This window comes from Euprymna scolopes, chromosome 15, assembly GCF_053919585.1.
Source record: "Euprymna scolopes isolate OS-2025 chromosome 15, ASM5391958v1, whole genome shotgun sequence".
Classification (NCBI taxonomy): domain Eukaryota; kingdom Metazoa; phylum Mollusca; class Cephalopoda; order Sepiida; family Sepiolidae; genus Euprymna; species Euprymna scolopes.
Window position 1 is genome coordinate 111,133,713 of NC_136496.1, and position 25,510 is coordinate 111,159,222.

Sequence of the window (25,510 nt, forward strand, 5' to 3'; positions counted from 1 at the left end):
ATCAAGAGAAGAGTCTAACAGGCATGTGTACGCAGTGTGATCATATATAGAAGTAAAACTTGCAAAACACTTTACTACTGTGCAATTATTAACCCTTGTCCTCGAGTGGCCTCTGGGTCTTGATAAATGGCGACACCTTTGTAAAAAAAAAAAACATTGCAAAAAATTATGAGAATGATACAGTAGATGCACAATGTAAATCTTAAAGATTGGCTTTGATGATGATGATGATGATGATGCTTATGATCTGAGAAGATGATTAAATCTAGGCAGTATAAATAGATGCGTACAACGTCCGAGGGTATCGTTACACTGAAAAAAAAAATGGATTAGACTTCTTGGGTTAGCAGATGTAGGACAGCTGTGATAGCAAGGTCAGTTGGCAGAGGGAAGACAAAGAAAACATGTGAGGAAGCTATAAGGATGATTTGGAGAGAAATCGTAATAAATATGGGAGATATCCTTTTCTCTTCGCTGCAACCTCTGTCTCACAGAAGAGATGTTGCGAGTTTGTCTCTGCTTTATCGTTATTTTCATGGAAAGTGTTCGACTGAGCTTCAATCTATGGTCCCCCCTTGCCAAACTTTCACAAGAAACACTAGACTAGCTGAAAACATTATCAATAATTTTCCCCACTCTTTATCAGTACCTAAACCTAAACATAGATTCCATGATCAAAGCTTCTTCCTTAGAACTGCATGCCTGTGGAATTGTCTTCCGTTTTCCTGCTTTCCAGCTTTCTATAATATGGTTGTCTTCAAGTCCAACGTGAACAAGTTTCTGATGAGCCGTTCCACTTAAGTTAACAAATTTACCGAACTTCCATTACTATCGATTACTATATTGTCCTTTTGACTACTCTACACTCTTTAACCCTTATCCTTGAGTGGCCTATCGGCCTTGATAAGTGGTGACGTCTATGTAAAAAAAAAAAAAATAAATAAAAATAATTAAATAAGACCTGGCCTGAGATATGTTAGTTTGGAAGTCGATTTATGAAAGCCATCTAATACATGTCAGCATATAAAATGCACGTTGAACAAATGATCATCGTAATCATCATCTTCAAGTCCAATGTAAACAAATTCTTGTTGAGTTGTCCTCTTAAATAACCAAATTCTACTCAATTTAACCCTTATCCCTGAGTGGCTTCCGGGCCTTGATAAGTGGTGATCACTGTGTAAAAAAAAAAAAAAAAAAAAAATCCCCATCATTACTCGTCATCATGGTGGTGTCTCACTGTCCACCTGAGACTCATTAACTTTTATTCTTGAGTGGTCTTTGGGCCTTAATAAGTGATGATTCCCTAGTAAAAAAAACAACAAGTTTTGCACTTTGCGCATTGCATTTCCATAAATGTTGACTCAGACTTGACTGGCAGCTGACATAAACCACCGGAATATGCTGATCAAGTTGATCAGCCAACGAAAAAGTGATAAGAAGTACACTTAGCCAATAAAAATCCAAGCAGACGACATAATAAATTGAGAAAAAATTTAGTTTTTAATCACACACAAATATAATCTATCCAACTCTAACCCTAAAAAATAAAAATGTCAACAGTTTTTCTAAAAATTCTTGAAACTTTTCTTGTAAAAAAAAAGTTATGGTAAGTTTTTTTTTTCCATTTTTTTCCCCCCATTGTAATTAGTATCCAATAAATGTTATTATTTATTTTTCTAGTGTTTTTTTTAATTTGATCGGCGCTCGGCATATTCTGCCACTTTATGTAAACTACTGGTTGAGTCCGAGCTAACATCCTAGAAATCTGATGTACAAAGTGCAAAAGTAGTAAAATATTTATTCCTAGATTAATAAAAGTCAACAATGAATCAATTTTGATATTGTTACAATATGGTTCAAACACATGACTACAGTTCACATACGAGGAAAGAAAAACTGGTTGGAGTCATCTGAAGCTGCAAGTTGGAATGTGAACACTTACTGGCTTGCTTGTCAACTCACTTATCAGTTGTTGCTACCTGACATGGACTTCTATTATTGTACCTAATGTAATAAATCTATTCTATATTTTATATACATGTTTTGTTTTCCACTATTTGTATTTTATGCTATGAATATAGCAGTTATATTCATAGCAAAAAATAAAAATATAAATTTGGAAAATTTCAATAACCACACATGCATGATACAATAACCAAAAATAAAGCGACAGGAGATGAGGTTTGTAGAAAGGTAATGGTTTAATAAGGCATGCAAAGGGCATCTAAAATGATATCTATGGAATGTGTCAAAGTTTGTGTATTTTTGTATTTTATTTTGCATTATTTATTTTTTAAATACTTTAGACATATTTCATTGAATTAAATAGAATTAAATACTTTAGACATATTTCATTGAATTAAATAGAATTAAATACTTTAGACATATTTCATTGAATTAAATAGAATTAAATACTTTAGACATATTTCATTGAATTAAATAGAATTAAATACTTTAGACATATTTCATTGAATTAAATAGAATTAAATACTTTAGACATATTTCATTGAATTAAATAGAATTAAATACTTTAGACATATTTCATTGAATTAAATAGAATTAAATACTTTAGACATATTTCATTGAATTAAATAGAATTAAATACTTTAGACATATTTCATTGAATTAAATAGACATTTGTGTCTACTAATTCTAGTTTGGATCCTTTCCTTCCGAATTAATGTTTTGTTTTTGGCAGAAACTGGCTAATGTAGTCAACATATTTATTGCAAGCCAAGTACTTTCAAATCTGTCTAGATTCATCATCAGAGATAATTAACCGGACCAGTTCTATACAATCTATAAAAGTTGTTGCAATATTTTTGATCTCTAATGGGGTATGATCTTTGAAAGTTAGGAGATTCTATTTATAAACGCAGATGAATCAAATTGAACCACGTTCTACTATCAGCAAATCAGAAACCAGAATTGCTCCATAAAAATTGAATCTTTTAGCATTGCAGCATATAATTTTTTTCATGTCAACAGGAGAAAGATCTTTTGCTGCAAAATTATAACGTCCAGAACCTGTACAGAACAGCTACCCACTGAAAATTCTTCATCTCCAGGACTTGTATAGAATAGCTACCTATCAGAAACTCTTCTGAAATTAAACATGGTTTCCAATTCAAAAGAAGTGTTGGTTTTCTTTGACGTTTTTATATATATGTGTATATTTTATAGTTATTTCATTGGTTAATATAGTAAGTTATTTCATTTCAGGCATTTCAGGATGTTATTTTTTTTTTTTTTTTATTACATTTTCACTCCAAACAAGGCACATTGTCACTTTGGTGTAGCAGGGGCAGCAACTACTGGGGCACTATGTTGGGATTTAGTAAATTTCTTTTATCGATATCTGGCGTTTTAGTTTTAATTAATAATGCTTCTAATATTTCCAAGTTGTTAGTAGTGTGTTCAAGTATAGACATATTGTCTACTAAAATTTTTCTAAATTGAAGCAAGGGCCACAAATGTTGATTAGTCAGGTGTTTTATTTTATACTTGTGAACCACTGCACGACCCCCGCCAGTGTAAGACACCCGACCACAAGAGGAGATGGAAAAGAAGATAATCATGGCACACAGGGTCAGCGAGCGTTGTTGAGCGAGGGAGCACATAGCGACACACTACTAGTAAACAAATAAAAAAAAATTAAATTAACTTAAAGCTTCTGTGGACCCTCGGGAGTGAATGCAGACCTCGGTTGTGAATCCCAGCTCTATAGCATCCAAAAATGTTATTTCAAACTGAAACATGACTGACTACCAGGCAAAATCATGTAAAGATGTAAAAATACACTTTAAAAAGGAAATGGAAATCAGGCGATGATGAGGATAACTTACTCATAACTGTTGAGCCAGGTGAGAAGAGTGATGAATTCATTTCCTTCAAGTTGTTGCTGGATAAGATCTTTTAACTGAAACACAAAACACAGAAGATTTGATTGCAGTACAGTTTAAACAATGTCAATTTGTTGAAAGGTTTTTTTTTTGTTGTTGTTCAGACTATTGCCCTGATTTTCTGCAAGAGAAACTCTTCACAGTCACTTAAACATTTCAATCTTTCTTTCTCTTTTCTTGATAAACTTGCTATTAATACATTTTTTTTTTTTTTTTTTTTACACAGTGATCACCACTTATCAAGGCCCGGAAGCCACTCAGGGATAAGGGTTATTGCAAGTACATTAAGTTAGTGAGGAGATTTGCTGAAGTGTTTACTTAAGGGGGCGGTTCATTAGGAATTTGTTAACATTGGACTTGAAGACATCCAAGTTGTAGTCCGGAGGGAAGCAGGCAGACGGAACAGAGTTCCACAGGCGTGCAGTTCTAAGAAAGAAGCTTAGTTCATGGAATCCGCGTTTTGATTTAGGCACAGATATAGAGTGGGGGAAATTTTTCACAGTGGATTCAGCTAGATGGGTGTTTTTCGTGAAAGATTTGCGAGGGGGGACCAGGGATTGGAGTTCAGACGAGCACCTGCCATGAAAATAACGATAAAACAAGGATAGGCTCGCAACGTCTCTTCTGTGGGAGAGGGGTTGCAGGGTAGAGAAAAGGGCATCCCCCACTAAAACACGAAGTCTATTTTGTACTCTGTCAAGGCATGATAGGCTGTTTTTGGCAGCTCCTGCCCAGATATGGCAACAGTATTCCATCCTTGGCCGTACTTGGCTTTTATATAGATAGAGAATTGCATCAGTAGTGAGATATCTTCTGGAGCGGTAGAAGGATCCCACCATCTTTCCAGCGACCTTGGCAACAGACTTGATGTACGTGTTCCATTTCAGATCAGGAGTAAAGGTCAAACCCAGAAGCTTGTCAAAACACGGGGCCTCACCCAGACGAGAGCCATCCATCACAATTGATGCCATCTGGGGATCAGAGCGTTGATGATGTAAGGATAGGAGTTTGGTTTTGGATGCATTAAAGGTAACTAGCCACATCTTCCCCCACTGAACCACGTGCTCGAGATCAGAGGAGAGAGAATCAGAGAGAACTTCGTCATTTACAGCCTTTGATGTGTTGCCGTAGATGGTCGTGTCATCAGCATAGATGTCAACGAATGATTTAAGTATGTGTTTAGGGAGGTCATTGATGTAGATCAGGAAGAGAGTTGGGCCCAGGATTGACCCCTGAGGGACTCCAGCATTTATATTGCAGGCCTCCGATTTTTGACCATCTACCACTATTCTTATGAGCCTATCGGAGAGAAATGATTTAATGATTGAGAAAACATTTCCAGTTATACCGTAGCTGGAAATCTTGTGAAGTAGACCCTTATGCTATACTTTGTCGAAAGCCTTTGATATGTCAAGAGCAATTGCCCTAGAAAGGAAGCCTTTGTCAAGTGATTCACTAATCCTGTGGGATATAACCGTCAGCACATCTGCGGTAGATCTTGCAGAGCGGAAACCATATTGTGTGTCACTAAGAAGGTTATTCCTGCTGAGGTGGTTGACTATTTCTCTATTTAATATGGATTCCAGCAACTTACTCATAACACAGAGAAGACTTATTGGTCTGTACTGAGAGGGAGATGACTTATCACCTGAATTCTTAAATACAGGGCAAACTGATGAGGTCTTCCAGGGGGTCGGAAAGCACTTCTCCTTAAGGCAGCGCTTAAATAGCTTCGTAAGTATGGGAGCAAGTTCTGGTTGAAGCTTTTTTAACACTATAATTGGGATGCCATCAGGGCCAGTTGCTTTACTGGAATCTAGGTTTTTTATTAGCTTGGCGACCTCATGCACGGATATTTGTATGTTACCTAGCTTGTTCTGTGTTATAGGAGGAAATATGGGGAGTTGATGGCCTTCGTCGCATAGGGTAGAATTAGCTGCAAAGTTCTTTGCAAATAGTTTGGCCTTGTCTGACGCTGACGAGATGACCTCTGGTCCATTGATAATGGTTGGGATAGAACGCACACTTCTGTTCAGGATCCTATTTGTTATTTGCCAAAACTGGTGGGAACCAAGCCGCTCATCAGCTACCTTGGATTTAACAGACTGGGCATATAGCTCTCTTGCATTTTTTATTACTCTTTTACATTGGTTGCTGGCAGTCCTGAAAGCAGCTTTAGTCTCAGTGCATCTATTATGTTGGTAGCTATGGAAAAAGTGATTTCTGTGCGCGATAGCAGCAGCACATTCTGGGGAGAACCATGGCTGGCTGTTAGGTTTTTGTTGGAATTTTTTAGATGGTATGAATTGGTCTATGCCTACAATTAACCATTCGGTCAGGTCTGATACTATAGAGGACACTTCCTTTTTAAACATGGAGTGCAGAGGTAAATCAGATATGAATGTACGGAAGCTATCCCAGTCAGCCATAGAGTATCGGTATACAGTACGGTGGAGGGGTACGTCTGGGGGCTTCTTACATTTCGTTTTTATCTTAACTGATACGACGGAGTGGTCGGAGGATCCTAGAGGAGAATGAACGGTACATGAACATAGCTCAGGGGACGTTGAGAGAAAAAGGTCTAAGAGGCTTGCATATTGATTGGGTGTATCGGGCACACGGGTGGGTTCGCGAACAATCTGAGTGAGGTCATAAGCAATGGCAAAATCATGACAAAACCTCCCCTCATCATCTGTCTTATTTGAATGGGTCAGCCATTCCACGTTATGGACATTGAAGTCACCACAGATGTGGATGTTAGCCGAGGGATGTGAAGACAGTATGTGGTCTATTTTCTCAGATATGCTCTTAAAGATAGTAACTCCGCTGTTGTGGGGCCTATAGAGGGCAAATATAAATGCAGTGGTGTTAGCAAGTGCAACCCTGAAGCACATATAGGGTAAATTAGGATCTTCTCTAGAGATATCCCTGCCACATGGGAAGCCATCCTTAATGTAGGCACATATTCCATGCCCATGGCGATCTTGGGAGTCAGATTTAGCTGTTAAATTGGAGTATCCATTAATTATGAACTCATCTAGGGAAGTGGTCGGCCCTATTCCAGTTTCACATAGAAATAATATGTCCGGTTTCGTCTCCTGTAATTGGGTTTCAACCTCTGGAAGGTTGGAACGTAGACCCCTGATATTGGAGAAGGAGACCTGGTAGTAGGGGTCTACGCTGGAAGATGGGGTTCTAGGTTTAATCGAGTTTTTATTCTGGAGATATTTCATGTTGAGGTTTGGGGATTTGTGGAATAGGTCGGCATACTTGGTTAGAGCAGTACAGAGAGGGAAAGTAAGAGAGAAAAAGACAGGAAAATTTTTTTTTTATTTGTAGCACATGAAAAGGTAAAGCCGTAACAATTACCCACTAGTATGGCATCGAGAGGCCCCACCAGAGACTACTGCATGGTCCAGATCCACTCACCAAATGGCAATACAGCAGTCCCAGTACTTTGCGCCTGCTGATAGGACAGCCTCCTTAGTGGTTAATCCAAGGTTCGGGTCCCTGACTATCAGGCGGATAACGTCAGCCCAGACAAAACGTTTACCTCCAGCACCCTTACTAGTGACATGGCAACAAGGACAGACAGAGACAGAAAAATATCCGACATCTCAGACTACTGGTCACCAAGTAGTACCGACATACATATATATCTGTGGAAATATGATGTAATCAATTATATTTCACTTTTTATAGATACAAATCCTTAATTTAAGAAGCTCAATGTGATTACAAAGCATACAACAAATAAATGACAAAAGACTATATTCCAAATTTCATGATGTTGCCCATCTTACAATTTATTTCTTTAATTCTGTTGACATTATACACACACACACACATATATATGACATGGTAAACAGGCGATGGTCCCATTTTCTAGTTAACAATTTAAATTCTTAATTGTTTTTTTCCATTATTGAAGGATTCTTCATTTAAAGACTTATGAAGATTACAGAGTAATTCTTCTTCCAGTTGCAATTATATAAATAATTATATATGTTATTTATACAGAAGCATTTTCATCTAATGCAGTCTTCATATTTCTCTTACCACTCACATATGATTGCTGTTTACATTAATTTGAAACATGAACAATTTCATTTTACTTCTTTTTTTTTTTTTTTTTTGCTAATTTTTTCATTTATATTGTTCTCTTTCAGATTATAGCCATCAATAACATTGATGTTTTCACTTTAATATCCTTAAGCTTTCTTCAGCTGAGGAGTCGAGTTATGCTAGGTGATGTTTTTCCCATATTAAAATACTACTGTTGCTGACTATTGATGATCGTTAATTTGTCTAGCGTACTTATGTGGGACGAACTGATAATTTTAACATCTGCGTTTTAATAAATGAATGCTCATTCATCACTGATTGTGTGAAACTTACATGGATATTCTAATAAATCATTATTACTCTCATTTCAAATGTTAAACCGTTTGCACGTGTCATTTCTCACAAATGCATACTTGTGCAGTTTTGCCAGTGAGCAATCAAGAAACTAATCAAATAAGTCTATTTCTTTTTTTCTTACATACATGCGCGGTCACTGTTTTCCCTTATCAGCGCTTTTCCATGTGTAATCTTTTTTGTGGTTGCGATCTTGTTTAACTCAAGATGAATTTACTCATGCATGGAACACAATGGAAACTTGTTGGCGTTCAAAGGTTTTATCTAGAGAAAGATTGTTGTTGTTTTTTTTTTTGTTTTTTTACACAGTGATCACCACTTATCAAGGCCCGGAAGCCACTCAGGGATAAGGGTTATTGCAAGTACATTACGTTAGTGTGGAGATTTGATGAAGTGTTTAATTAAGGGGGCGGTTCATTAGGAATTTGTTAACATTGGACTTGAAGAAATCCAAGTTGTAGTCCGACTTGAAGACATCCAAGTTGTAGCAGGCAGACGTAACAGAGTTCCACAGGCATGCAGTTCTAAGAAAGAAGCTTTGTTCATGGAATCCGCGTTTTGATTTAGGCACAGATATAGAGTGGGGGAAATTTTTCACAGTGGATTACGCTAGACGGGTGTTTTTTGTGAAAGATTGGCGAGGGGGGACCAGAGATTGGAGTTCAGACGAGCACCTGCCATGGAAATAACGATAAAACAAGGATAGGCTCGCAACGTCTCTTCTGTGGGAGAGAGGTTGCAGGGTAGAGAAAAGGGCATCCCCCACTAAGCCACAAAGTCTATTTTGTACTCTGTCAAGGCAGGATAAGCTGTTTTTAGCAGTTCCTGCCCAGATCTGGCAACAGTATTCCATCCTTATTTATTGTTTACAGTAGGAGAGACCAATCTAATTCTTATTACTTCTTTAATAGTTTTTTTTTTTCTACTTGGGGATTGAGAGATGCAGATGGCATCATCGGAGTGACATTCATTTAGTTTCTCTCTACATTTTCAAAACGCATTTAATCTCTCTCGCTTCCCGAGTCTGACTGTTAGAAACTCTTCTGTTCTCCAACCATGTGACATGATCTCTATCCCATCATTTGATACCTGCATTTCTAGCATGCTTTGTCTAAGGCGTTAACTTTTGAATCCATGCCTCAATCACACTGGCTTCACTGGCCTTATTTTCGTTTGCCGCCAGATTATCCTGACATCTATTAGATAAGCCTCATCGAAAATCATACTAGTTACGAATCGTTACTTACTGGCATAGGGTCTCAATGTATAACACACAGACTTCAAAAACTAAATCAGTTCTCACTTAAGTAGCAGAGAATGCAAGGGGACCTGATTCTGGCATACAATAATCATCAACAGGAACTTAAATCTACCTTTCAAGGAGTTTTCCACACCAGCTGTTAGCATTGGAGAAGTGGTTCTAACACGTGTCGCTACACAAACAATAAAATAAAATATTCTAATTTTCTAGAATACAAAAAGATATTTAATTTACTTACATGTACGGTTAAGCACTGGTGGTACATTCGAACGTAGAGTTTCACAATGTCGTATTCAGGTGGAAATATTGGCGGGAAAAGTGTCTATAAACAAAACAATAAAAAAGCTTATAAACTAATAAAGAAATATAAACAAAACTGGTTGAGATGAATTGCTAGAAAGTTTGGTTGTAATTCTGTGAATTGTTGCTTTTGGTAACATTATGAACTGTCCTCTATATCCAAGATAAATTGTATAACAGCTGTGTTAGGTGTAACATTGTTTGATAGTGAATGCACGACTCTTGCTCAGTCATCTGTTGCCTTTTGAAGTATAAAAATTTTTCCCAAAATTACTGGATTCAACATTAATATTTGAATCTGACTCAATAGGTTAAAGATTTGGTTGTTTTGCTTTACAACATATCAACTGTTTTGCAATTATTTCATGTCAAATCCAGTAAAAATCTTTATACTTCAATTTATTTACATTCTCAACTTTTTATTCATGGTGTTTGGTTTGGTTGTTTTGTAGAGGAAAATTGTTGTTTTTAACTTTGCAGAACATAATTGAGTTTTGCAAAGGAAAACAGAGAAAAAAAGACCAATAACATCAAGGTTTTGTGTATTTTTGGTGAGAAGGCCTGTATCTTCAGACGGTAGCACCAGTTCAGGTTAAAGGATTTGTTGAAAGCGTTACACTTGTCCAGCATGGAGGTTATCCTAAGGATGATTCAATTATGTGGGTGTGGTCATGTGGATTGTTCATCCTTCTAGATCAGGGGTTCTCAACCAGTGTCCACATAGACCCTAGGGGTCCATGAAATATTTCTGGGGGTCCACAGGCAAAACATAACAAAACTTATTATCATTATTATAATTATTATAGTTGTTGTAGAATACTTTATTTGCATTAAATTAGTTTTCATTTAAAAATAAAGCTTAATTATATAATATTTCTTTGATTATTAAAACCTCAAAATTTATATGAGTGAAAAATAGAAGATTTTCTTATGACCAATAGTTATGAAGGGGTCCACCAAGATAAAAAGAAGGGAAAAGGGGTCCATGAGTAAAAAAGGTTGAGAACCACTGTTCTAGATGAAGCATAGCAGAAGCATGAATGTCCTAAGTTACACAAAGTTTGACTGGACAAGGAAAACTTTGAGACAAATGATTTGACCTGATTGCACAGAGTAACATTTGAAGACTGCTGGCCTGCTGAATCAAAGAATGGAGAGTGAGGTGCTGTCTAATGTCTTTGATGGTTCAGGTATGCCACTCATCGCGATATAATTCTCCTACCTTTTTGTCTGGAGGAGGGGTACAAGCATATTAGTAAGCCGCTGAGAACCTGAGCAATAACCATAAAAAAGGTCTTTTTTTTGTTTTACAAGTCAAGGCCCACTCGAGGATAAAGGTAATAGTGTGTATGGTAGTCATTGGTACAATAGTATAGCAATCATTAGTAGTGGAAATTTAGTACAATTTGATTATTTAAGTGGACGGTTCAACAAGAACTTGTTTACGTTGGACTTGAAGACTACAATAATGTAATCAGTTGGAAAGCAGACCAGCAGAAGAGAGTTTCACAGGCGGACAGTTTTAGGAAAGAAATTCTGTTCATAGAATCCACATTTAGGCAGCGATAGAGAGTGGGGGAAATTATTGAGTGGTTTCAGCTAAACGAGTGTTTTTCGTGAAAGTCAGGTCGGGGGAACAACAGATTGGAGTTCAGACAAGCACTTGTGATGAAAATAATGATAAAGCAGGGTTCGATGGTGGAATGGCGACTGGTGGGGGCTTGCTGAAGACTACTGTCTATGGATTTTCATGGTTTGAGTTTTGAGACCCATAATATAAATAGATATTGGCCATTTCTTCTTATCTATCTGTAACACAATGCAACGAAAGATGATTAAATCAACAATACAGAAAATAACTTCTATACTTGAAATTTGTTGCTGAAATTAATTTTTACAAGAAATGAATAGCAGCAGGGGGAGGGGTGTGTGAGGCTATCCTATTATTTTTTCTTTTGTTTTCACATTCCATTTTGATGATGGTAAAAAAAGTGTTAACTTATTAGTAAAAAAAGAAAAAAAAGTTCCTTGTGAAATCAGTTAATGTGGTTCCCAGGTATCTTGAAAAGCTAGTGTCGAATGCTAGCACTGATATTGAATTCTAAATAAAACCTTGTGCTATACACTTTCTTATTATATTCATTTCTTGTAAGTATTTCAGTAATAAATTTATAGCAGTTACTTTCAAATCACCTTGTATAACAAGATGAATCGGTTTCTTGAAAAGTTGTTAGGAATTTCTATGACGTCAGAATAATGGAGAGAAGTGTTTATTAGGATTCGGCAAACAAATAAAGTTTCAGTGTATGTATAAAATTCCGACCAGAAAATATTTTTGTTAAAAACAAGAAAAATGCAAAGAATGTTTATTTACATCAACCAGTACATAAGAAATCGATCTGTATAAGATTCTGCTTGCTCCTTCCTTAGTCTGTATGTTACACTTTCAGTAATTAGATATTCGAAAAAAGAAGCTACATCTAAGGGAGGTCACTTTCATATTCTTATCCATGGTTGACAAATTAGCCTTTTTAAAACCAAATTTCGCAAATTTGGGCTTTTTTTTTTTAAAGTAGTTTGGATTTAAAAAATTATATTGGTTTTTCTGTGCAAAAATAAAAAATAAAATAAGATAACCTATTATTTTGTGCTACCCAGAAAAATATCAATATATCAATTTTATTAAAACATATTTGTTGATTAAATTTCATGGAATTTCCTCAGGTCCTCCTAGTATAGATAAATAGACAAAAAGACAGAGCAAGAGAGAAACGTATAGATAAATTTATGCAGCTAGGTACACTGCAGTTCACTTGTGACCACATACAGATATTCAAAGAACAGTTTGTCTACTAAAATAATGATGAACAAGAAGACTTTTGAAAAAAAAAAAAAAATGGTTGTACATGTTTTCTTTTCGTATTTTGTTTGAACTAACAACAAAATGACAACAAATTTAAACCTCATTTAAGAAAGTTAAGGGGCTACATTACAACCCTTCCTTTTGGAAGTGCTATTATACATATCAATAAGAGATTAAAATTGTTAATTGCATATATGCCATCGTGGTCCTCTAAAATGATAAAAAAGTAATTAGCCTTTAAACTGTTGAAAACAAAGTTGTTTCTGGCTTAAACTAAAAAGTCAAATGTTATCGTTCATTTGTTTTTATCAATTCTAAAAAATAAGAATTTTCGATCACTTTTGTATCAAAGAATCTTAATTAGTTAAATTTCTACAAAGAATGATAAATACCTTGACAACCCTAAAGTCTTCAATCATTAATTTCCGAGTAATTTCAAGATGGCGTACCAGCCACATTTTGTTATCACATCTTTCTTCAAGTTGGTTCCCTTCGATTCTGTAAATGGGAAAAAAAATGATGTGCTTGACAAGACAGTGAAATGAAGGATGGAAATGAACTATGCTATACCTCATGAATGAAGTGGCACTTGAGATTAATATCATTTGAAAGAATATTTGCTTGGGACAGTCTACTACCCTTCCTCCCAAAGATTAAATGAAGGGTTTAGTTTTAAATTAGCGGAAGGTTACTGTTACATTTGATAAAAATAAAGGTATTAGTGCATATTGTGAACCAGACGTACTTCAGCGTTTGCTTGGCTTTGGCTAAGACATGACATCAACAGCCAGATTATGCCGAGCAAGAGCTTGAGTTTAGCTGCTGTCTGACGTAACATGCCGATCAGTCAATCACAACATTGCATGCTGAATTACGAGTTTTATAATAAAAACAAAAAGAATTTTCTTTGAACCTTTTTTTTTTTTAATTATTGAACCCCCCCCCTCCAAAAAAAAATTAATTTTTACTTATTCTAACCTTTTCTTGGCAGTTATTATTTAAAAGTACAGGATAATCATGTTGACACTCTGGTACCTGCTGGATCATCAAAGTTAAGCAATGTTGAACCTGGTCAGTACTAAATGAGTGACTATTTGGGACTTCCAGGGGCTGTATGTGCTCTCTGCTTATCTTTGCATTGTTTCCAGTCATCCTGGACTTTTCCTTGCTACTGGATTCAAACAGTGCCAATTCAGGAGAGGTGTGTTTGGGGATTGCGCAACCCTTGCCTTACAATTACATGCGAAGCTGTCCCTACAGGGGGTATCCTTTGTATTTCGAAACTGAACGGAGGCATTAATAATTTAAAAAAAAAAATTAAAATAAATAATAAAACACCGAATTACGGTAAGATGTTTTATTTTTGGTTTCTACATTTTACATTTATTTTTACATGCTATTTTCTTTTACGTAACATTGTTATATAGGAGACAGTTTTTGTTAAAAAGAAATGTTTAGGTATGTCACTCAGATTATCGGCATCTTTCACATATTCAACCTTCAGGTGATATTTTAGAAGTTGTTTTTAAGTAAAAAAAAAAAAAAGTTGGGTCATCCGTAGCAAAAAATACCGTATTAAATGATAAAAAAATAGTAATAAACCTCATAAGCATCAAAAGAGACTGGAAAAAGTGCATTAAGAATGGTGGTGACTATGTAGAAAAATAAATTATGACGTTCATAAGGTCACTCGTTTTAATGGTACCACTCCCGTTTATGTACCTCTTCAACTTTTTTGAGTTTATAAAATATTTTTTAAATAGGTTTTGCTTTTGGGACAAAGTTTATTTTAAAGTCTTCCAATATTTAGACTATCTGTTAATTCTCGAAAGATTAAAAAATCCACTTCCTAGAATTCTTACAACTATTACACTGTTTTTTAAACCCTTGTTGATATAAACAAATTGAGGTAATAGGCTTTAAAGATAATCATTAACCCCCCCTCCCCCAAAAAGACAGATTATATTTTTTTGTTACCTGGCAGCAATAGCTTCTTCTAAAACTTCAAATGCTTTCTTCCGCCACTGTTTAGGACGTCCAGGTGGAAGAAATCCAAATTGTTCATCCTTCTTCAAAGCAGCAGCATCTATCCTGCAATTCAATAAAATTTTGCAAAAAAAGAAAAAAAAAATAAATAAATAAAATAAATAAAACAAGTATGCTTCAGTTGCAATGCAGGAAAGAGGGAGGGGGGAATAAAATAACACAAAAGAGGATACAGTTGCCTAGACTTGTCCAGTTTCACCTTGAATTGCTGTGTCATTGGAACGTCTATTATATTTCCTGAATGTTTATTCCAATGTTCATAAATCCTGATAGAGAAAAATGTCCCTTCTTCAATTCAATCAAAATTGGTAGTGAAATAGTTTCTAATAACGCCCATGCACCCCCACCTTCATAGTGCAGGAGTTAGGTTTAGGGAGATCATAATGAGCACTTGGGAGATTGGGCATGGCGTGAGTTTATTGCAAAAAAAAAAAAATTTTATATTAAGAAATACATGCTTCAAATACGTAAACATTAGTGTTCTTGGGTAGTTAACACCCCTATATCCAGGATAGTATGGATTCGTCTGGCACTATGTAAGCCAGATATTTCTGCTGTCGAGCAGAGAAAACACACATAGTTTGATTGCTCACAGTAAACACCAGGACTCTTTTAACTTAATATTGTGACCCCCTAAACAGGATCACTACAATTAGATAAAGTTATCCAGTATAACATAAAAGATGGCCATTTTGGAATAACTTTTTATTCTTTATGTTTACATATTTAAAATGTGTATTTCTCAAGTATTTTAATTGTAGATGTTCTGATGAACCTCCCCTTCTGATTGTACCTCCTCAACGTAAATACCTCCGACAAACTCAAGCAGCAAAATCCCACCCTACACAGTAAAGATTCCTAGATGTAAGAAAGCCTTCTACTCTAATAGTTTCTTCCCCAGAACTACTAGACTTTGGAACTCCCTTCCAGGTTCCTGCTTTCCGAACTGTACTGACATGCAGAAGTTCAAGTGTAATGTGAATAGACATCTTGGTGCTTAACTCCCTACATAGTATCCCTGCAATTTATGTCCCCGATAGTAAGTAGCCCCCTACATCAAAGTGGCACTGTGCCTTGTTTGGGCTGAAAATGGAATGATATAAAAAGAAGATTTTAACTCCAAAATTTCTCATATTGTGATATTTCACACACAAAAAAAAAAAAAAAAAAGAAATAGATATAAAACATTTAATCCCTAAACAAAAATATTTTTTTGTAATAAACTCACACTGTGATTTAATGATTTTTGCCAGAGATTGTATTATGCAAGTAACCTGCACACTACTACACAAGAGAAATAATTATTCCCAGCTTCTTAAATGAGAAAAATGTTTGACATACTTCTATATCTATATATATATATAAAGTAGTAGCATTTGTGTGTCTGTGTGTACACCTCTCCTACAGCCCACACCATTGTGATTCTTTGTAATTCAATTTTTACAATATAAGTGTACACTTTGATATAATCTACTTGTTTTAAAGTTCATAGTTGGATTTCAGTCACTTCAGGAGGTAGTTAAAAATTTTTTAAACACTTTAAGAAATAGTTACTCTTACAACATCCACTTACTGCAAGAGTGCCTGCGAAGCGTGGGTATCTTTGCTAGTAACCATATAAACTAAAGATGCACATAACATGGATGGACACACACTTTCCAACAAGTTAATAAGTACGTCCTTGTAGTTCATCTCAAAAATTGAATATCATAAAAAGGTAATATGATAGAGTTCCATAAAAAAAATCATTTTGTGCTGCCATGGCCACTATGCAACCCACATCTGATGTGGAAGAGACACGTTAAAAGAAAAAAATATTATGGGCTCAGTGTATGACGACATGAAGTTCCTCATTTAATCTTGGGAAACATTATATCTTCCTACTTATATATATATCAACACAACACAAAGATCTGATGAATCTCACTGATCCTGGTGAGATTAAATCTTGTATATAATAAAGGAGACGCAATTTTTCCCCTCTGGACGAAACTGTCGTAGGTTGACAACAACAGATTGCACATAAAAAATTATTATATTTACGCCATTAGCCATTACGCTACCTTGCTATAGAATGCAATTACATACACATTATTTCATAATATTAAAATATTACGTTAATGCCGAGGAGTGCCATGATCATCATCATCCTACCCTACAGAGGAAGTAGCTCAAATTTCACCATCTCTATACAGAGTCCTCTTACGACACCATTCTACACCAAGTGCATTTATACATTTCCTTACTTTCCTAGGTGTTAGCAATCATTAACTGATTACAGATTTGTTACACAATCACATATTCTTACCCCCTACATCATACACAAATAATGATTTCTCCCGTCCATAAATCCAGCACGGCTGATTGGCTGAGAATTATGCATTCTACAATTCCCTTATTCGGTTATTCAAACAATAAACGAACAGTTCTCAACTACATAACAGGCCATCATTTCTGTAAGAACACACTATTCTTATGTTTTATTTATACAATTCATGTAATTATTTCGCTTAGAAACTCTTAGCTTTCATTGTTTATTTGTGGAGATATTACACTCCAAAACATAAATCATTAACGATGCTATCCCATATATTCAGCATCATCAGCAGAACTCATAAACAGCTACGCAAAACTAATTCTGGTTAAGTCATTCGGAGGGAGGGACAGTTAGAGATAGAGAGATACAGAGAGTGAGAGAGAAATAAGCCATGTTACAGTATTATTTAGGTCACTCACACATTATAAGTGTTATTTCTAAATCGATTAAAGCGACAAAATAACTAAACAGATCATTGTGCATTTATAAGTTAATCCACACCTCCAAAATCTTTGATAAAATGATTATATATATTTTGGTAGGGAGGAAATGACATAGCGAGATAAAGGGTCATTTGAATACATTCACAATGGTTTAACTTTGTAATCAGAACAAAAAATATTTTCAGTTTCATCGTAACTATTCTGCACTTTGAATTTCTCTGTTGTCACAACCACACAAATTTATTTAATTATAAAACTCCTTGGGATATATTGCAGAGAAGTCTAAATTAAACCTTAAAAAAAAATACATAAATGATATCTTTTTTTTTATTAAATTGTTAAGTGAAAGATTAGTTACTGCCAGTTGAAGAACATAAGTGCACACAACTTAAAATAACATTTTTTTTTATTACAAATATAAATCATTGTGATTTTATTCAAACGGTCCTTCACTTTAGCAGAACATTATATTTGAAAACTGATCAACGACAATAAAAGTCATAACAAACATTTTTTTTTCACATTTTTACTTTTTTGGGTTAATTACAATTAATATTTTAATCGATGAGATTGACGTAAAATAAAAAAAATGTAAATCGTGGATTTTACAGGGGGGGGGGACTTTCATATGCATGTCCACCGAATTCTCTTTAAAAAAAACAAGAGTTGTAGCAGCCCCCTCTAGATTAGGGTGATTAGAAAAAAAAAAAAAAAAAAGATACAATTTCAAAATCATAAAAACTATTTTTATATAAAACAAACATATTTGTAAAAAAAATATAAAAAAAATAATATCTTTTTTTTATTAAATTGTTAGGTGAAACATTAGTTACTGCCAGTTTTACAACATAAGTGGATGCAACTTAAAATAACATTTTTTTATTACATTTTATTATTATTATTATTATTGTGAATCTATTCAAACAGTCCTTCAATTTAGTAGAATGTTATATTTGAGCTATTACTCTTATAAGTCATGGAATGAATATATATATATATATATATATATATATATATATATATATATATATATATATACACACACATGTACATCTTGAGAATTTTTAACTGTTAAAACTATATTACAAAAAAAAAAAGATAATCCCAAGTCTTTCGTTAGAAAATTATTTTGCCAGTAAGTAGAACTGCACGCCTGTGGAACTCTGTTCCACTTGCCTGTTTCCCTCCTGACTTCAACCTGGATGTCTTCAAGTCCAACACGAACAAATTCCTGATGAGCCGCCCCCTTAAGTAATGACACTTTATCAATTCTCTAATACTATTACTACACTATCCCATTGATTACTGTACACACAATAACCTTATCCCCGAGTGGCCCTTGGGCCTTGATAAGTGGTGAACTCCATGTAAAAAAAAAAAAAAAAAATTATCTCCTGCAATCACTGTATTAATTTGCTTCCAAGAATTTACACTAGTCCTAATATTATTTTAGGGATTTTTAGTTGGTTGGTTGATTGTTTTTGTTTTACGGCATATCAACCCTTTTCGGGTTATTTAATACCGAATCCAAAGATGTTGAAGAAAAAATTTTTAATAGAATATATTTGTTGTTTTCAAGTCAGTTTCTATTTAACCCATAGTTGGGACCCTAACAGGTACTACCACTTCGGGTCAGAGTGGACCTGGGAGCAATGGTAATTAAAGGGTGGCTCCACACTCCCCAAAGCCTGCAAGCTGAGGCCTCACCATTGGATATAGTTTAAGGTCATATCCAGGACCTAGGGATTTTTAGTTGTTTAGCATGAAACAAGGATTTAAAAACAAAACAGTAAATTATATATCTATAATATAAAGCTGAATGTCTGTGTGTGTATGTGTGTGTGTGTCTGGTCACGAATAGGCTCCTATATTGTTGACTATTTTAAAAAACTGATTACATATAATGATAGAAGATGTATCAAGACACAGGAATGGGTATGTTTGATCTAGCAGAACGGTGGTTCATTAAAATTGTGGGGTCTGCATTCGCGCCTGGTCCACAAAGTATGGAAAAAAAATTTAAAAATTAAAAAAAAAAAACGTTTACAAGTGTTTTTGATATAGATGTACATAAGAATACATTGATAAGCATGTTTCAACTTAAATAGGGATGGTATAATAAAATTGTGGGGTCTGCGTTCGCGCCTGGCCTCCATAGAATGTAAATAGGCACAAACTTTAATAAAGATTTTTCATATCTATCTGCGTAAGTATACTTTGATAACTATGTTTCAGTTTGAAGAAATATGGTATAACAAAATTATGGGGTGTTCGTTCACGTCTGACCTCCATAGAATGGAAATATGTCACAAAGTTTAACAAAGTTTTTTAATATAGATCCACAGAATATTGTGATAAGTGTTTCAGTGTGAACAGGTATGGTATAATAAATTATGGGGTTTATCTATTTTATTTTTACTTTCATCATATTTTGCTTTGGTTTTGATACCCCCAAATTCGAAGTTATCTCTTTACAATCCTTCCTTTTTATAACCTATCATACTTTCATAAATCAGAGTCCATTTTCTGTAGGCTGTTTTTGAACCCAGTCAACGATGGGTACTTTTGCTAGTGTATATATATATATATATATATATATATAGGCAGCAAGTTATTTATAAAAGTCTGACTGAAACCAATGGAAGTAGCTCCTTTTTGGCAAGGTTTTTAATTATTGTCTCAACTTGGTGAGCGAGTTTTTGTGTCTCTGGTTGTAATTCATGAACTGTGAATCAAAAATTAATTTTGTTATCTACCATCTCAAGTGTTTTTTTTTCAGCATGTTGTTGTTTTAGGTGTTACTATTATTTTGCTCAGCGTATTTGATGAGAAAAATGAATAAATGAAACGCTAATATACTTTAAAAAATTGAAAAATGAATGAATAAAACAGTAAAATAAAAATAAAAAGATAAATTAATAAATAAAATAAAATGATTTTATCTAATAACTAATCTCTATATATATATAATAATCCACATGCAATACTGTTTTGTTATATCACAGTTCATCAGTGCGGCTAGACAAGCAACTACATCAAGCCAGGATTGAAACTCAACCACCTAGGCAACAGTCAGCACTTCTCACCATTGTGCTATTTAGCTGCTGCTGAGATGGGTATGCGAAATTACAATGTTTAAACATTGTCCAAACGCCCAAGTTCTATTTGTTTACACAAAGAGCATTGCTTTTTATGCTAGCAGCAGTTATTTTGTTCCCCAATATGCTCAATCTAAAATAAGGAGCATTTATAGTCATCCACATACAGTACTGCTTCGCTGTAATACAGCTCATCAGTGCGGTACAATGGTGACTATATATATATATATATATATATATATATATATATATATATATTAGTGGCAAGGATGAGCTCAATGGCAAAGTGCTAGACCTCTGGACACCAAGGTCCCGAGTTCAATTCTCTTCAGGTCCAACTGCGCTGATAAATCATATGGCAAAGAAACATGTGTATGTAGCTAATATATTTTAAAAATATATATGACCTGAAGAATAATTTCTTTTGTGTTTCTTGTTTTTGAACTTTTCATGATGCAATAAATAATGTAAATTTTTTATTCCCCATCAGTTAATTTTCTGTTTTTTTCTTCTCTTCTGATGAGAAGCATTTAGCTTTGAAATGCCATAGACTAAAGTAGTTCCCCTCTTTTTTACCTTTTCCCCTACTTTAACTATTTTTAAAACCTTATTGACATGATAATGTAATAAAGTTTCTTATGTAACTTTAATCGCTATCTGAAGTTGACAATTTTTACATACTTCAGATAGCGCATAGTAATGAAAAGATTTAATGACGAAGAAAGATATCTTTGCAAATTTAATGGAAAGGGAAACTGAATGAATCTCTCACCGTTCCTCTCGTTCGATGATCCGTATAACAGTGACAATAATCGTTGGCTCTTGTCTCACGGATATCAAAGCCCGTTGTAAGATAAGCCAAAGCTGCTTACCCATGGCCTCAGAGAGCTTCTCAACATCTGCAAAATAATGCTTCAAAGTCTGCAAAGAGAAAAAGAAAAGAGAAATAAGCAATGCTGGAGTTATCTCCTCCTGCAATCACTACTACTTGATACATGATGACAACTATCATTCACAACTTTGTTGGATTTCTGGCGTGAATGAGTGGACTTTTAAATTTTATGAAAAAAGTGTAAATCTTGTCGACTTAAAGAGATAAAGCATTTTATTTTTTACTAACAGGGTTACCCAGTATTGCCTGCAGCAAAATTAAAATATTTCTTTTAAAACTTCTATCTCTCACTTTCTATCCCTTTCTCTTTTCCCCTACTCCATTTTCCACCTTTCTCTCTCCTCAACACTCTCTTTCTCCTATGTCCAGCCCATTCATCTTTCTGGATGCACACATATATACACACAAACATTTCTTCAATTAATGAGTCTGCGTTTTCTTTCCAAATCCGTATATATGACACTATAAAAAACAACCCAGTTTATTCCAGACAAAACCTGATCTGGTTGACCTCCAGAGAATGAATATGTTTTTCTGAATTTTAGATTATTATTCATCCAACTAATTAAGAACATACCAAATTTGTGGGTGTTCATTTTGTAGTTTTGACTTAGCTGGATACACAAACACAAACTGACCAAACATTTTGGACAAGAATGTCTTACAAATGAGACAGAATCAGAAAATAAGTCTGCTATGGAAATAACTAAAAAAGTCATCAAAAATACACCAAGAACTTTCATTGCAAAAAAGAAAACTGGAAGAGTGTGCCAACCAACAACTTGCCAAATATTTTCTGGATAAATTCACCCAGGACTACATAGATAAGGAAGTCTCTATAGACTGGTTAAAATGAGGATCGATCCATTATGATCAGAAGAGTATTATAATCACTGCCCAAGATCAAGGCTTGATGATCAATGCTTTTAAAAAGATGAGTGGCTCACCAATGACAACAAGTGTAGGTTCTGCAACACAGAAATAGAGAGTGCGAGCTACCTGACATCCAACTGTGAGGTTCTGCTGTGGGACGGCTTCTAGACAATGTGATACAATTAAATGCGCAAATATCTCCACTGGACGACCTGTAACAAGTTGAATATTGAATGCAGACAATAAAAAAAAAAAAATTTGTTTCCCTTTTTCTCTCTTACTTTCCCTCTCTGCCCTGCTCTAAGCAAGTCTATCGACCTATTCCACAAGTCCCAAATCTCAATCATGAAAGGTTTCCAGAAAAAAATACTCGATTAAACCCAGACTTTCAACTTCCAACGCAGACCTCCACAACCTTGTCTCCTTCTCCAACATCAGGGGTCTACGTTCCAACCTTCCAGAGGTTCAAACTATTACAAGAGACTAAACCAGACCTATTATTCCTAAACGAAACTAGTATTGGACCAACTATTTCCCTAGATGAGTTTGTAATTAAAGGATACTCTAATTTAACTTCTAAATCTGACCCCCAAGATCGCCATGGGCATGGAGTATGTGCCTACATTAAAGACGGATTTCCTTGTGGTAGGGACATCACCAGAGAAGATCCTAACGTACCCTATTTGTGCTTCCAGGTTGCACTTGCTCACACTACTGCATTCATAATTGCACTCTAACATCCCCATATTAGCGGAGTTACTATCTTTAAAATCATATCTGAGAAGATTAACTACGTCCTGTCTGCGTATCCTTCAGCAAACATTCACGTCTATGGAGACATCAATGTTCACAATGTGGAATAGTTAAGCCACTCAAACAAGACCAATGACGAGGGGAGGTTGTCATGATTTCTCCATTGCTTATTACCTCACTCAGATTGTTCACGAACCCACTCGTGTGCCCAACTCTGACGGCCAGTACGCAAGTCTCCTACACCTTTTCCTCACAACTTGCCCTGAGCTATGTTCATCCTCCATTCTGTTTCCACTGGAATCATCCGACCACTGTTGTATCAGTTAAGATAAAAACGAAACGTAATAGGTCCTCAGACGTACCTCTCCATCGTACAGTATGCCGATACTCTGTGACTGACTGGGATAGCTTCCGTACATTTATATCAGATCTACCTCTGCGTTCCATGTTTAAAAAAGATGTATCCTCTATATTATCAGACCTGACCGAATGGTTAATTGTAGGCATAAACCAACAAATTCCAGCAAAAATCTAACAGCCAGCCATGGTTCTCCCCAAAATGCGATGAATCACTTTTTCCATAGCTACCAACGTAATAGATGACAGATGTACTGAGACTAAAGCCGCTTTCAGGACTGCCAGCAACCACTGTAAAAGAATAATAAAAAATGCAAGAGAGTTATATGTTCAGTCCGTTAAATCCAAAGTAGCTGAGCAGTGGCTTGGTTCCCACAAGTTTTGGCAAATAGCAAACAGGAGCATGTGTTCTATCTCAACCATCATCAATGGACCTGAGGTCATCTCATCAGCATCAGACAAAGCTAACCTATTTGCCAAGAACTTTGCAACTAATTCTACCCTATGCGACAAAGGCCATCAACCCTTCATATTTCCTCCTATACAAACATCGACATACAAATATCTGTGCATGAGGTCGCCAAGCTAATCAAGAACCTTGATTCCAGTAGAGCAACTGGCCCTGACGGCATTACAATTATAGTGGTGAAAAAGCTTCAACCACAGCTTGCTCCAATACTCACAAAACTGTTTAAGCATTGTCTTAAGGAGAATTACTTCCCAACACCCTGGAAAACCTCATCAGTGTGCCCTGTATTTAATATAAGTCTCCTGTGTGTCATGAGTAAGTTACTAGAATCCATATTAAATAAGGAAGTAGTCAACCACCTCAACAGAAATAATCTCCTTAATGACATACAATATGGTTTTCGTTCTGTTAGATCTACAGCATGTGCTAAATGTTTTTCTCATAGGATTAGTGAATCTCTCGACAAAGGCTTCCTCTCTAGGGCAATTGCTCTTGACATATCAAAGGCCTTTGATAGGGTATGGCATAAAGGCCTACTTCACAAGATTTCCAGCTATGGTATAGCTGGAAGTGTCTTTTCAACTATTAAATCATTTCTCTCTGATAGGCTCATAAGAGTAGTGGTTGATGGGCAGAAATCAGAAGCTCACAGTATTAATGCTAGAGTTTCTCAGGTGTCCATCCTGGGCCCAACTCTCTTTCTGATCTACATCAATGATCTCCCAAAACACATACTTAAATAATTCGTTGACATCTATGCTGATGACATTACCATCTATGGCAACACATCAAAGGCTGTAAATGACCACGTTCTCTCTGATTCTCTCTCCTCGGATCTTGAGCGCATGGTACAATGGGGGAAGAGGTGGCTGGTTACTTTTAATGCATATAAAACCAAGCTCTTATCTTTACATCATCAACGCCCTGATCCCCATCTGATATCAATTGAAATGGAGGGCTCTCGTCTTGGAGAAGCTTCATGTTTTGACAAGCTTCTGGGCTTGACCTTTAATCCTGATCTGAAATAGAACATGTACATCAAATCTGTTGCCAAGGTCGCTGGAAGAATGGTAGGATCTTTCTACTGCTCCAGTAGATATCTCACTGCTGATGCAATTCTCTATCTATATAAAAGCCAAGTATGTCCAGGGATGGAGTATTGTTGCCATATCTGGGCAGGATAAGCTGCTAGAAGCAGCTTATTCTGACTTGACAGAGTACAAAATAGACTTTGTAACTTAGTGGGGGATGCCCTTTTCTCTTCCCTGCAACCTCTTTCCTACAGAAGGGATGCTGTGAGCCTGTCTTTGTTTTATCATTATTTCCATAGCAAGTGCTCGTCTGAGCTCCAATCTCTGGTACCCCCCTCGCTAATATTTTTCAAAAATCACCCGTCTAGCTGAAACCACTGTCAATAACTTTCCCCACTCTTTAACTGTACCTAAATCAAAACGTAGATCCCATGAACACAAATTCTTTCTTAGAACTTCACACCTGTGGAAAACTCTTCCGTT

The 25,510-nt window shown here is 35.4% G+C and overlaps 1 protein-coding gene across 1 annotated transcript in view; it reads right to left on the minus strand.

Annotated features, from left to right (window-relative positions):
* The window catches only part of LOC145294067 (exocyst complex component 3-like), a 100,295-nt gene that overhangs the window by 60,524 nt on the left and 14,261 nt on the right, over positions 1-25,510 (minus strand). Inside the window, exons 8-12 of the mRNA XM_080141068.1 lie at positions 21,425-21,573; positions 14,726-14,839; positions 13,141-13,246; positions 9,824-9,907; positions 3,849-3,922 (exon numbers count right to left, since the gene is read on the minus strand). Coding sequence (XP_079997194.1) covers positions 3,849-3,922; positions 9,824-9,907; positions 13,141-13,246; positions 14,726-14,839; positions 21,425-21,573 — 527 coding nt within the window. The remainder of the gene's footprint in view (positions 1-3,848; positions 3,923-9,823; positions 9,908-13,140; positions 13,247-14,725; positions 14,840-21,424; positions 21,574-25,510) is intronic.